The sequence below is a fragment of the Triplophysa rosa genome, linkage group LG10 (assembly GCF_024868665.1).
Source record: "Triplophysa rosa linkage group LG10, Trosa_1v2, whole genome shotgun sequence".
NCBI classification, from domain to species: domain Eukaryota; kingdom Metazoa; phylum Chordata; class Actinopteri; order Cypriniformes; family Nemacheilidae; genus Triplophysa; species Triplophysa rosa.
In genome coordinates, this window is record NC_079899.1 from 26,454,892 (window position 1) to 26,469,100 (window position 14,209).

Here is a 14,209-nt window from a genome sequence, read left to right on the forward strand (position 1 = left end):
TCTCTCTCTCTCTCTCTCTCTGTCTCTCTCTCTGTCATAAATCTACTCTCTATTAATCACAGTCGAGAGCCGACAGGGAAAAAAAAAGCATTGGTTGGTTAGTGATATGAAAGAATGGCGGGGTTCAGCGTGGCGTGTGCGGCGGCTCGAAATTCAACATCAATGTCACGTCAGCGGCACAGACAGAAATAATAAACATGCTGAAAAAATGAAGACTCACAACTTCCTCATGGGTGCATTTCTCCACATTTATCCCATTGACCTGCACGAAAGAAAAAGATTTCAGCAGTCAGATCTGCTCTTCTCGTGCTTAAACCACAGCTTTTCAATCGTTGATTCTAATCCATTTTAGGAGAAACATCTGAGACAGAACTCCATCAAATCACCTCAGCTACTGCGATAGCATTTTCCTTTGAGATATCATTTACTGTAAAATTGAGAAATCGTGCATTTAACTTTAAAACTGAACTCCCCCTTTTTGTTTGTGCAGTTATAACTGCTTCATAATGCATTTGTAAATGACTTATTAATCCTTAATGAACACATTTATAAATGCTTTATAAAGGGAACCTTAATGTAAAGGTCTCAACATAAGATGAAGCTCCATTGAAGCTGAAGTATATGAAGGGAATTTCATTCAAGTTCAGAAAGAACAGCGCTATAACACACAAAAAACACTAAACACTGACCTGCAGCACAGCGTCACCGATGAACAGCATCCCAGTCTGATTAGCTGAAGATCCGGCCCGAGAGGTCAAAGGTTAATGGAAAGATTGAGATAGAATTACTCATTTAAAAGAGCTTGACATGACAATCAGGATTTAATCTGACGAATCTAGAATGAGCAAAGACGAATTTCACACAGATCTGAAGTTTAGTTTAATGCTTTCTGACAAACATGATGAAAAACGGTCTGTAAGCGGTCTGATGTCTTCACTTGACTCAAACGTTTCTTTTGATCGCAGAATCTTTTCATCTGAAGGTGTGCACGCCTAAATGAGTTTTGCTGACAAAAATATAACTGTGCAAACTAGTTTCTTTCAATTTGATTTAATGAACATGCTGTTGAATTGGATGACTTGGACGGAATAATGAAGTAAAATAAGCCTATGTGAACAGATCAGAACAGATCTCATCTCGGGATGAGACCTCATGAAACTGTTTGATAAAATGACATGAGGATGTTTCTGTAAATTCACAGAAGATGATCAAATATAATATAGATTTGATTTTGAACTGTTTTAGTCACCATATATAATTCTCAAAGTTAGTGTCATTCAGTATTTTTGATGAGTTTACTGATATTCTAAAATGTGAGAAAATACTGATAGTTAAAGGGCTCATATGGCGTGAACACGTGTTGTTCTGTGTCTTTGGTGTGTTATAAGTCACTCATGCATGTATTAGACGTGTATAATTGCAGAAATGAAAGTGTGGGAACAAAAGAGTCGTTCTATGTAAAAGCGAATGCTCACCCAGACCTGCCTGAAACACCTCGTGTAGCCACACCCCCACAAATCTACATCAGTTGGTGGTCTGATTTGACTGAGACCACCCAAATGTAGACGCAAGTAAGGTGGGCGTACCTGTCAGTACAATTGAAGAGGAACCTGATGTTCCAAATATGGTCAGAGGCATCACATTTCCCTCACACGCTTTCAGTATTCCACCAATCACTACGCACTGGTGAACTGGCCAATCACATCACACCTCGTTGAGCTTTGTTAAACATCTGCTCGTTTCAGAGAGGCGGAGCAAAGAGGAGATACAAACATGCACGGTGTGTGGAAAATACAGCGTTTATCAACCTTAAATCCTGTTACACATTACATCACATCTAAAACAAACCATAATATTCCTTTTAGCCGTGTCCTGTGACCCATTTAATGACCATATACCTTTGAATAGTATAGACTAAAAATCATATCAAAGTACTGAAAACAGCAGAATAAACTAACATTACAAAACAAACGTTGATTTGCTGCCCTCATAGTTCTTGCTTATTTAGCTTGTAACGAGATATGATCGAACCTATATTTCTGTTGTATACAGTAATCCACATTCTGTTTCAGATCCGAAACCGAATATAAAGAAGATAACTTTAAAACAAACTCATCTTCAGCTCATAACTGTTTATTTAAAATAAACACAGATGTTAATTACTGTTGCTAATTGTGAACACCATGTTGATCAAAACAAATGTAAGAAAATATTTGTTTTCCATCATCTCGGGAGTCGTGCATTTGTTTCTAATGTTCGACTGGTTGACTTCATGTTTGTAAACCGCGCAGGACGAGTTATAGGAGTGAAATAAGTGTTTTCTTCAGTAATGTTCAATATGAGAGCAATAAGATCGATGTGAACGGCAGTGACAGATGGGAGGAAATCTTGTTGTCTTACCTACTTGATCTTTGAAAATCTTTGAGATGACCACAGGCACTTTATGTTCCGCCCCCCCCTGAAATACACATCAGTTCTCACAACCACTTATTAAAAACGACACAATGAGACTTGATGCGTCTTTGATGTTTAAACGGCTGATATTGGGCCGTGTTTGTGTGGCTTCACACATATTCAAAGAGAAAAGAACTTACTTTGATACTCAAGCCGAGACCTCCAGTCAGCTGCCTTCGAAGTACAACGGTTCTGTGCTTTAAAAAATGGGGATTTAGTTGGTAAAATATTCATGGCATTAATACGTTCACTTATGAAAGCAATGAACGTGAGGCGACGCTCGAAGCCTGAACATATAAAGGTGTTTTATAAAGTGCCTTAGTTCACTGTAACCTCAGTTAAAATTCATAATAATACAGTACATTAAATCGTACGATCAACACTATATTTTATAATGCATCATGTCTTTAAAGATGAAACTACCCACTTAAAAAATACTGCTTATTAAAACTCACAGATATTATACAGTAGGTATTGAACCTTACTATGGTAGATATTAAAGTATACTACAGTATTTACTATGAGGTGTAGTCATTAGTATAATATAGTACACTACACTACGACTTTACTATACTAAATACTACAGTATACCTCACGTGGACATATTCCTCACATATACATATTTCTGACTGTGACTACAATGTGCAGCAATTACCCAAGTGAAAGCTCCACATACAAACTAAACATAAAATAAAACAATGAACAAAAATGAATACAAATATTTAATATATGAATATGTCTTCAGTTCTGTACAGCGGTTAGTTTATGACCATATTTGGTTTTCCCACATGAAGTTCATTCATTTATTAACTCTCATTGTGTGACAGAACCAAAGGTCTAAAAATAGCCCACAGATGTCATTTATAAAAGCCTGCTGATGATGAACTGGATTGTGAGGCACGACACAGATGTCAAATATAATGAAAAACTGCTGATCTAGTGTCGTGTGATGAGCACATGTGATGTTTGTGTGTCTGTGCATGCGTGTGTAGGTAAAACTTCAGTACCTATGTGTGTTTGTGTGTGCGTGCGTGTGTGTGTGTGTGTGTGCATGTGTGTGAGTGTTCATGTTTGTATATCCCGGTGGGGACCTAAACCTGAATGCACACACCAACACATGGGGACTCGTGTCACTGTGGGGACCAAAATTGAGGTCCTCATGGGCACAAAAGCTTATAAATTGTACAGAACAATATTTTTTAAAAATCTAAAAATGCAAAAAGTGTTCTATGATCTTTAGGTTTAGGGGTTGGGTTAGGGTTAGGGGATAGAATATACAGTTTGTACAGTATAAAAAACATTACGCCTATGGAGATAATAAACCAGACACGTGTGTGTGCGTGCGTAGGTAAACCTTCAGTACTTACATTTAAGTGTGATTCAGCACCACTAACACAAACCACGTCCTGCTTCTGTATGATCAATAACTCTTTTGTTAACTTTAAACGAACATCATAGGCGTTACTGGTGTGTTCATCAAACAAAAGAGCAAGTCCAGTTTTTGTCTGTTGAAAAAACAAACAAACAAAACAAGCATTGTGTTAACACACGAGCACACAGTTTCTGTCAGTATTGGCAGTAATTGTGATTCGCACAACAGCACCTCCACCAATGATCCACAAATTCTAAAGTTCATTAGGAAAATAAGAAATGTTTGAAACAAAATGTATAGCTTGTTTGTTTAATACATCAATGTTTTAGTGCCACATAAAAATAAAGAGAATAAAGTCATAGCGAAATGACAATATGTGACCCTGGACCACAAAACCAGTCTACAGTAGTGTAGGCAATAGCCAAAAAACATTGTATGGGTCAAAATGATCTCTTTTTCTATTATGCCAAAAATAATAATTATTATTTTATAAATGTAAATATCTCAAAACTTTATTTTTGTGAGTAATATGCTAGGCTAAGGACTTCATTTCGACAACTTTAAAGGCGATTTTCCCAGTATTTTGATTTATTTGCACCCTCTGATTCCAGAGTTTTCAATATCTCAGCCAAATGTTGTCCAATCCGATGATGTGTAAATCTTTGAAAAATGGATCCACAAGACTGGTTTTGTTGTCCAGGGTCACATATGAGAAATATTCTTGTGTTTGTAAATGTATTCATGCATTCCTGTAATCTCAAGTCTATTTTTTAAATATCACATGCTGTTTTCTTGTGTTTTTGAGGTTTCTAGAAAAGAGTCGCCCTTGTTTTTTTTTATCCTGCAGCGTTGGAGTGCACATTGAGAAGACAAAGAAAATCCACCTGTGGATCTTTCAACTACTTTCACATTCTGTGTCGATCACTGTGGTACAGAATGACATCATTCACATACCCGACACGACAACAACAACCCCAAATGTGTCTGTTCATCACGACACGACTGCAAAATATTATTTAAACAGGAAAATACACTGAAAAGAAATGAACATATAAATTTGGCACAACAAACACTAAAGTCAACCTGCACTACTGCCTACTTCTCACTCTCTCTCTCTCTCTGTCTCTCTCTCTCTCTCTGTCTCTCTCTCTCTGTCTCTCTCTCTCTCTCTCTCTCTCTGTCTCTCTCTGTCTCTCTCTGTCTCTCTCTCTCTGTCTCTCTCTCTCTCTCTCTCTCTCTGTCTCTCTCTCTCTCTCTCTCTCTCTCTCTCTCTCTCTCTCTCTCTCTCTCTCTCTCTCTCTCTCTCTCTCTCTCTCTCTCTCTCTCTCTCTCTCTCTCTCTGGCACCTACATCATTTCTCCCTGGAGATGTCGGGATGTAGGTCAAGTGATTCTCACGTGTGTGCGCCGGATGAAGACGGTAATAAATCAAAACTTTCTACACTGGAAGATTCAGCACTACTTGGTCCTGACACATCACAGCTCATGAGTCAGGTGGATTTCTACACATACATGTTGGCATGTTTTGATGCTCAAGGGCACAGCATCGGTGGTCATGGCTGGATGGTCATCCGGATCTGTCTAAAGGGAACCTACAAGCGTTCTCTTCACAAAATAAAGAACCATCCCACAAACCATAACAATACACTTACAACCACTGAGAGCATCTTAGCGCCCGCATCCCAATAGTCTGCCAATGTTTAAGCATGTGCACCGTGCGTTTTGTGATTTTAGGTCCAATTCGAGTTTTCTGAAGACATGGAGTGAATCTTTAGTGCTGTCGAGCTTTTGTTTTGTTTTTTGTTTGTTTTCTCCTTCCAATGTCGTCTGACATCAGGAATAACTCAAAAGGTTACATGCACAGAGTCACTTTCTGCAATGTTTTTATTGTACCTGTCAGTAGAGAACCACGAATATAACCAACATAAGTATGACATTAAGTAAAGGGATAGTTTAGTCAAAAATAAATCTTTTGTCGTCATTTATTTACTCTCGTGTCATTTCAAACCTGCGTGTGACTCTGTTTCCTCAGTGAAACACTGTCAATGGAGTCAATGGAGTTCAATGTTGTTTGATTGTCAACATTCTTCAAAATGTCTTCTGTTGTGTTCTGCAGAAGAAAGAAAGGACATGAGATGAGATGAGATGAGATGAGATTAGAGCATTACAGTCTGAGAAATGACCTTCTATCAAAAGAAAAACCGACATCAGCGTGATTTGAAATAGAGCCGAAGATCTTTGCCCGAACCCGACGGACCCGACGTGACCCGACGGGTTCGGGCTAAATTTCTATAATTTTACACGGGCTCGGGCTTGCGCGGTAAATGAGCGGTCATGTGATGCGTTCCGATTAGCGCGACAAAGACGCAAAAATGGATTCTGAGGGTTGCAACACGTTCTCACTCCCGACTCGTCACATATTTATGCTCGGTCAGCGCCCTTCGGCGTCACTTTTGAACACGCAGTGTACTCCTTTGACGTCGTTTTTCGACGTGATGGGCACGCGAATTTCACCGTCATTATGAAAATGTATATTAGATATAATTTGCAATGATGTTTCGGGGTTTAATTTAAGTTTAATGGCCAGGATAATTGCATTTACATGACGCTATTCAGACAGTTTGAGCAAGTAATGTTTATTGAATGTTTAAAACAGTTTATTTATCGTAATATAAAACACATAATACAAGCAGTCACAATGTCGTTCAAAAATACAGATATTCCAAGGGTACCAAGGCGAAACGATCGATTTGTATGAGGAACAGATGCGAAAGCGATCACCGTCCGCCGTAAATCTCAAATCCAGTGAAGAACGACGTTCAAAATTTGCCGCCAGAGGAAGTTACGTCAGCTTCGATGCCATTGGCTCTCCCGTGGCTCGTGTCCGATCGCGTCATTTCGTTGGCTTTGAAAGTGAAACGGTATTGGCTCCCGAAACCGACTGCATTTAGCTGTTCCGGTTTATCTTTCGAATGGGAGCCTCAGCCGAGTTCATGTATTCACGGACACGCGCGGCATCTCCATTGTAATGTTATCGTGAGGCTTTGGTGCAAAAAGGTCTGCGAAACGAGTTGTTTGTTATATTTTGTAATGCTTTTGGTCAGTTTGTGTAATAAATACCTGTGACTGTACTTTTATTCGCCTGTTGTGTTTTATATGGCTGAGAAGTGGTTAGGTTTAGGTTTAGGGTGAGGTTGGGGTTAGGTGCTACAAAATATTAAAACCATAAATAATTATGAAATGCTAAGAATTGCACGCATCTCGGTCAGGACGCAGTTCCCTGTTCTTCGAAAAACAACGCCAAAGGGGTACCCTGCGCGTTCAAGTGTGACGCCGTGGGGTGCTGACCGAGCGTAAATATGTGACGAGTCGGGAGTGAGAACGGGTTGGCTGAGGAGGTGAAACGGAGGCTTGCCTCTGGCTATTACGTTTTGGTTGCACCAGCAACTAAAGCAAAGTCTGAGGTGTGGAAAAGTTTTGACCGTGTGCATAATGAGAATAATGAGCCAGTGGGATATGTGAGATGTTACAGAGTATTTATTTATTTCTTTGTTCCAACATCCAAGTGGCCTATAGCCTACGTTAGTCATTAATAAATTATGTTAAAACGTATAAATGACGCATTCTTGACAAAAAGCTGTGCGCGTGCGCACATTTGAATAGCCTAATGTCGGGCTGTAAACGGGTTCGGGCTTTTAAAAAGCTGTCAATCAAAATGTACTTGTCGGGCTCGGGCCGAATTCTGTCGGGCTCGGGCACTGTCGGGCCTAACTTTTAAGGCCCGATTACAGCTCTAATTTGAAATGCCTTTGAGGTCAATTATGTGCTTCAAACAATTATTGCGTTGAAGTGTTTGCTGTTGTAATTGTGAAGCATTTCATCTCATTTGGATTCACTACAGAGAAAGACGAGCGCGCCGCTGGATTGCTTCAATCGAGATAATAATGAAGAAAAATGAAGGTCAACTGCTGTCTGGAGATCAGATCACAGCTGATCATGTTTTAGCGCTCCGAGGCTCCGCCGCAGACTGCTGCCAACAGATATTGTCTTTCCCCCGGCCAAGAGGACGTTTGTCTGAATTTTAAGACAACGAGAAAAGCATTGACAGTGAATGTTGTGTCCTGACCTCATATCATAGATGTGCCAATCACACTGAGCTGGAATATATGAGTTCAAGTGACTATTGCAAATGAAAGAAGTAAGCAGAACGTGGCATTAGTCTGCTTGTGAAAGAATCACATTACCCTGATAGCCCCGGCGAAGCTGTAGGCTTTCATAAATTCACATTCACATCTGATGTCAGAGCATCTCAACAGGTCAAATCTGTGACATAACACTATAGTGCATGAAACGCAAAGAGTAATACAGGATCACTATTTACATTCTTAAATATAAAGGGTTGACAAATAAGAGGGACACCTGCTGAACACTGAAGTCTTTCAGACACGATCAAATCGATCAAATGTTTTCAGTGTGATTACACTGATTATTCATGCGCAATAACACCAGGATCATCAATGAATTACTACGTTTAAGACATTCCATTATTATTTGATAATATCTTTAAAGAACAGCATGTTGCTAGTTTAATAAAAACTCATTCAAGTTAATAAAATTTTCAAAATTTAAATTGTTTATGCCAAACTACTATGCCACACAGTGACACACACATGCACATGCACAAACACACGCACGCACGCACGCACGCACGCACGCACATTACACACACACACACATGCACAAACACACACACGTGCACATGCACAAACACATGCATGCATGCACACGCACACACCACGTGTATGCATGTTGCACACACACGCACACATGTTGCACGCATGTTGCACACACACACGCATACACACGTGCATGCATGTTGCACACACACACGCGCATACACACAGACACGCACGCATGTTGCACACACGCATACACACGTGCACGCATGTTGCACACACACACACATGTTGCACACACACACACACACACACACACACATGCATACACACGTGCATGCATGTTGCACACACACACACACACACACGCATACACACACACGCACGCATGTTGCACACACACACACACACATACACACGTGCATGCATGTTGCATACACACACACGCGCACACACACACACGCATACACACAGACACGCACGCATGTTGCACACACACACACGCATACACACATGCATGCATGTCACACACACACACACACACACACGCATACACACGTGCATGCATGTTGCACACGCATGCATACACACACGCGCACACACACGCATGCATGTTGCACACACACATGCACACGTGCATGCACACGTGCATGCATGTTGGGTTTCCATGCACAAACACACACATGAACATGCACGTGTACACTTTTGATATCTTCATGGGGATTTGCAAAAGACTTCTTTTGTTTTTATAAAGGATTCTTTTATAGCCCCTAACCCTCACTTTACCTTCACCCCCAACTGTCGCACAAACCTGTTTACATTTTTAAATAAGCATCTTTTAGTTGGTGTTTAATAATTAAATTTCCTTGTGGGGACATTTGGTCCCAAACAAACAAGACCACACACACTGAACCATTGTAAATAAACCAGACCCCTTCATAATAAATATTATTATTTACCATTTACAAGTCTGCCTCAATAACAAAATAATGAAAGCATATTAATAAAACAACTTCTTCATTATACAATAATTCAATGTTACCAACAACCTCACCATCTTTAAAACGGCGTGTTATGATGAAACTTTCAGGTGAGGCCAGTTTCCTAATGCAACATGGAGCTCATTAAAATTCATACCTGTCGTGAATCAAAAGGGAAATGAAAAGGCGAAGCTGGAAACGGTGACAAAGACGTACTGGAAGCGTCAGATTCTTCAACAGCCGAGTAAACACATCAGAAGAGCATTAAGAGAATATTTCAGAAATCAAGCTTTAAAGAGAACTTAAATATAATGATGAGCAACACATGAAATGCACTTTTGACACTGTCGAACTGCTCATCTGTGACTGTAATAAACTCACACTGGAATTAAAGCAACACGGCATTAATAAAACCACAGTTTATATACAGCAAACATTAGTGCTGCTTGTTAACCCTGTTGAAAAAACAGCATATGCTGGTTAGGTAGGTTTTGAAGCATGGCAGCTGGTTTGTGCTGGTTTAAGATGGTCCGAAACCAGCTCAGGACCAGCACAAACCAGCTGCCGTGCTTCAAAACCTACCTAACCAGCTTATGCTGTTTTTTCAACAGGAAAGACACTCTATAAAGGGTTAGTTCAAGTCAAAAATGAGAATATTATTTCAAATAATATTTCAAACCTGGATTCGTTTCTTTCTTCTTCAGAACACAACAGAAGATATTTTGAAGAATGTTGATAACTAAACAACACGGAACTCCTTTGACTTCCATTGCACGAACACAAAACCACTGAGACATTTCTCGAAATATCTTCTGTTGTGCTTCACAGAAGAAAGACTCACCTCTAGATCAACCTCAAATTCTACATGGAACACATTCTAAAATGAATTTTCATTAAATCAAGATAAATGTACTTGAGAAGTAAAACTGACGATATTAAAAGTTTCAGAAAATATATATTTAATTAAAGTTCTTTTGTAAAAATGAAAAAACTTTTAAACTATCTGTAATAAGTTTTTTTTAAGCATAAACTTAATTACATTTTGTTCAATTTATGTACTGAAACCAAATTGTTGATTTTTTTTACAAACTTTCTTCTCACGAACATTTAACTTGTTTTTAGGATGCTTAGACAAAAATACACATCAAGAAAAAGGTTTTCTTTTGCATGTTGGGTGACAGTGAAGCTGCCGTTTGGTGACCTGACAATAATATCACCTGAGTGAATCAGCTCATCCTAACTGTGCGTCTATTATAGCACAAATATTCAATGCTATATGAGAAATAAATCAGTGAAAAGAAATCTGTGTAAATACTGTAGTGTTCTGCTCTTAATCCCGATATGGAGATGAATCCATCACTATCTGTGAATAAAAAACATTCCCCATGTTTCTTCTGTATCAAATACATCTCACCAGACTGACCTCTCACATGTGAGATATTGAGCTGTCTATTCTGTCATTTCAGCACAAACCACTCTTTAAATAAGCGTCCAGATATCAGTAGAATGATTTCAGCGATGGACTGTCTCTTCTGTTGACTGTACCGGCTGAAGCGCGAGAACAAATTCATGAAGAAGAATCCTTATTGATATCTGTTCTTACAGACATTCAATCTCTTGAAGGTTTCCCGGAGGTCCTGAGCTTTTTGGGCACATACCGCCAGTTCTCTTCAGATGAAAACGTGGCGAGGCAGCATTTCCAGAAACTTCAGGAGACCCTTAAAGAACCTCCCGTCCCGTCTAATAAAGGCACCGCAGCACTCCAGTTAGCCATTACAGAAACAAAACACAAGAACACGTAACGGCCATCGTAAAGCCCTTCCTGCCCTCCGGGAGGAACACCTCATCTGTGAACACCTGGAGAAGTGTGCCAATGAAGCTCCTCCACACTGTCACACATCATTATCTCCACAAAAGAGGAATCCGGCAAACGGGAACAATAGCAGAAAAAACTCATTTTGCATTGAGATTACGCTGTCGTCTCGCATCTAGCGTGATGTGCTCGCTGGGTTACGTAACACTTCTCACATTGTTTTCTTCATTTTTCTAACCTCGAATAATAATGAGATTTCTTATGTTACAGTTATTGTACGTGATATTTTAATAGCTCATTATCTCCCAACGTCCCTTCTCGCTTTCTCTCCCACACAGCTCATTTACATTAAAACTGATATTCGTTTACACTGCACATGAGCAAAATAATTACAATACATAAAAACACAATACGGAATCATGAGAAATATCTCAGACAGTGGGCTCCGGGATGAAATGCTTCTATTCTGCATCACAAATGAACAATCGGAGACATAAATTTGAACCCAAGTTTTAATTGCATGTATTTGCTGTTTTTGCTTTGACGACAATATGAACATGAGCAAACCCTGATGTCAATGAGCCAAACAGTGAACATTTGACTTTCTGTACAAGAGTTTCATGTTTAACGTGCTCAATGTCACAAACTGTCTCTTCCATTTGATTAGCGATGAATATTTCTGGGATTTCTTCTGCCTTAAACTCCTCCTTTGCATATCATCCTAGATTAAATGAAATGCACTAGAAATATGTGGTCTCAGGCGCTCTCTCTCTCTCTCTCTCTCTCTCTCTCTCTCTCTCTTCACACATAGCCTAATCTCGAAAAACTCCATTTAGTCTACTTGGTTACACTGCAGCACTATTTGAGATTGTACAGTATTGTGTGGACTAGTGCTGCAGTGGGACTAAATGTAACACTACACCATACTGAAGATGAATGTCTACGATTTCGAAACTTCTCTAGCATTACTCAAAAGTGCTGCTCAAAAGGTCATCAAATGTTAAACTGTCTTCCTGTTCAACATTCACACATTTCCACTGAATCAAAAACAAATGCGTTAAATGCATCTTTTCATACATGCCATCAAATCTGAATAAGTACTATATATGAAAATATATGAAGAGTTTGGTCCAAAAATTCATAACTCCGTTTTTATAAATGTTCAAAAATCAGGTTTTTTTATTGTGCATTCCCATTCATATCAATCAAACTGCAGTTGGTTTGTTTTAAGCCATAAGAACTCAAAACATACAGCGAATTAACACAATAAAAACACGATAACATAATAAAACACGGAGTTCTCTCATTTTGGAAGCAAACTCTTCATATATAGCCTATACTGTGTATGCCGAGTATAATTCACCACCGTGTGCTTCTCATTCTCCACAAACATAATCGCTGCATTATAAAGTTCGATGTGCATTCATTTGTAGAGTTTCTGCTATGATTTTCATCCACTTACTTTCTATGTGCGTGTTATCATTCTGCGCTCTTATAGAGAATCGGGCGTCTTACCCATGTCGGTACGAGAAGGCTGGCGGGTCTCTCTAACAGATCAGGGGGATGTTTGGCTGCGTTCATCTCCCATGCAGCCTGTGGTTCGGTTCGGTCCACTCAAGTCACACACACACTTGGGTCGGTCATTTATATCCAGTGATGCCCGTGCAGCGCGGAGGAGAGCCCGGGCATCTTTGGGAAGGACGCGGCATCACCACAAAGCGCAAGTTACTCCGGGCATCCAAACACACTTGATGGAGATGAGCGGCTCCTTCTGAATCGGTGGAAATGTACGTCGCAGCTTAAAGAGACATCCGCACTTTAATGAAGGAGAAAGTGAGGCGGTTTATTCCTTCGTCTGCTCCGGCTCTGAGGCAGATGTGTGATGCTGGAGGTTCGGAGCGCAAATGTTGCGCGTTTTTCCTCCACCTGCATCCCTCGGCTAGAGCTCGGGCTGGGCTTTAACCCGTCACTGACTCGACTATACGCGACGAGTGACGCAAAACAGCGCGAATATATCGACATTTCCTTTCCTATTGACAACGACATCTAGATATTAAGACACAAAATCGCGTTAGCTGGTAAACCCGATAAATGTACATTTGGCAAATGCTTTCATGCATTTTTGTTTCAATCAGTATGCGTTCCATCGAACCCCGTGACCTTTGCGTGACTAACCTTAGACAAACGAACCATGATTTTATTATAGTAAAGCGTAGTAACCATGCTTTTTGGCAGACCATTTACAGTAGGGTTAGGGTAAGGGTTAATACAAAAAAAAAACATATTCGCACACAGCAAAATCGCCAGTGTAAAAAAGGTCGAATTAACACTCACGGTGTCTATATAATCCACACTCTCATAGTGTGTATTATATATACACTGCGAGAGTTCATTTGACATTTTTTAACACTGGCGACTTTGCTGTGCATAACAATGACAATAAAATGGTTTGAGTTGGGGTATTTGTAAAACTACACTCTAAAAAAAGGTTCATATATTCATATAGAACCATAACTTGGGTCTTCAGAGGTTCTTTGGGATGACTGAGCTGCTCTATAGAACCGCTGAAGAACCATACTGGGCAGTTCTTCCTACTGAAGCGGTGCTGCACATCAGTCATCCCAAAGAACCGCTGAAGACCCTCTGCACAAAAGCAAAAGATATGCTTCTATATAGCACTTTTTTTTTTTTATTTTTTTTTTGTGCTATATAGAAGCATATCTTTTGCTTTTGTGCAGAGGGTCTTCAGCGGTTCTTTGGGATGACTGATGTGCAGCACCGCTTCAGTAGGAAGAACTGCCCAGTATGGTTCTTCAGCGGTTCTATAGAGCAGCTCAGTCATCCCAAAGAACCTCTGAAGACCCAAGTTATGGTTCTATATGAATGTAATGTAAATGTTCTATATAGCTTAAACT

The 14,209-nt window shown here is 39.8% G+C and overlaps 1 protein-coding gene across 1 annotated transcript in view; it reads right to left on the minus strand.

Annotated features, from left to right (window-relative positions):
• The window catches only part of sntg2 (syntrophin, gamma 2), a 56,138-nt gene extending 42,855 nt beyond the window's left edge, over nucleotides 1-13,283 (minus strand). The window contains 7 exon segments of the mRNA XM_057343741.1: nucleotides 221-262; nucleotides 690-733; nucleotides 2,401-2,458; nucleotides 2,595-2,651; nucleotides 3,822-3,959; nucleotides 5,834-5,935; nucleotides 12,810-13,283. Coding sequence (XP_057199724.1) covers nucleotides 221-262; nucleotides 690-733; nucleotides 2,401-2,458; nucleotides 2,595-2,651; nucleotides 3,822-3,959; nucleotides 5,834-5,935; nucleotides 12,810-12,875 — 507 coding nt within the window. The 5' untranslated portion in view covers nucleotides 12,876-13,283.
• Between the last annotated feature and the right edge of the window lie 926 nt (nucleotides 13,284-14,209).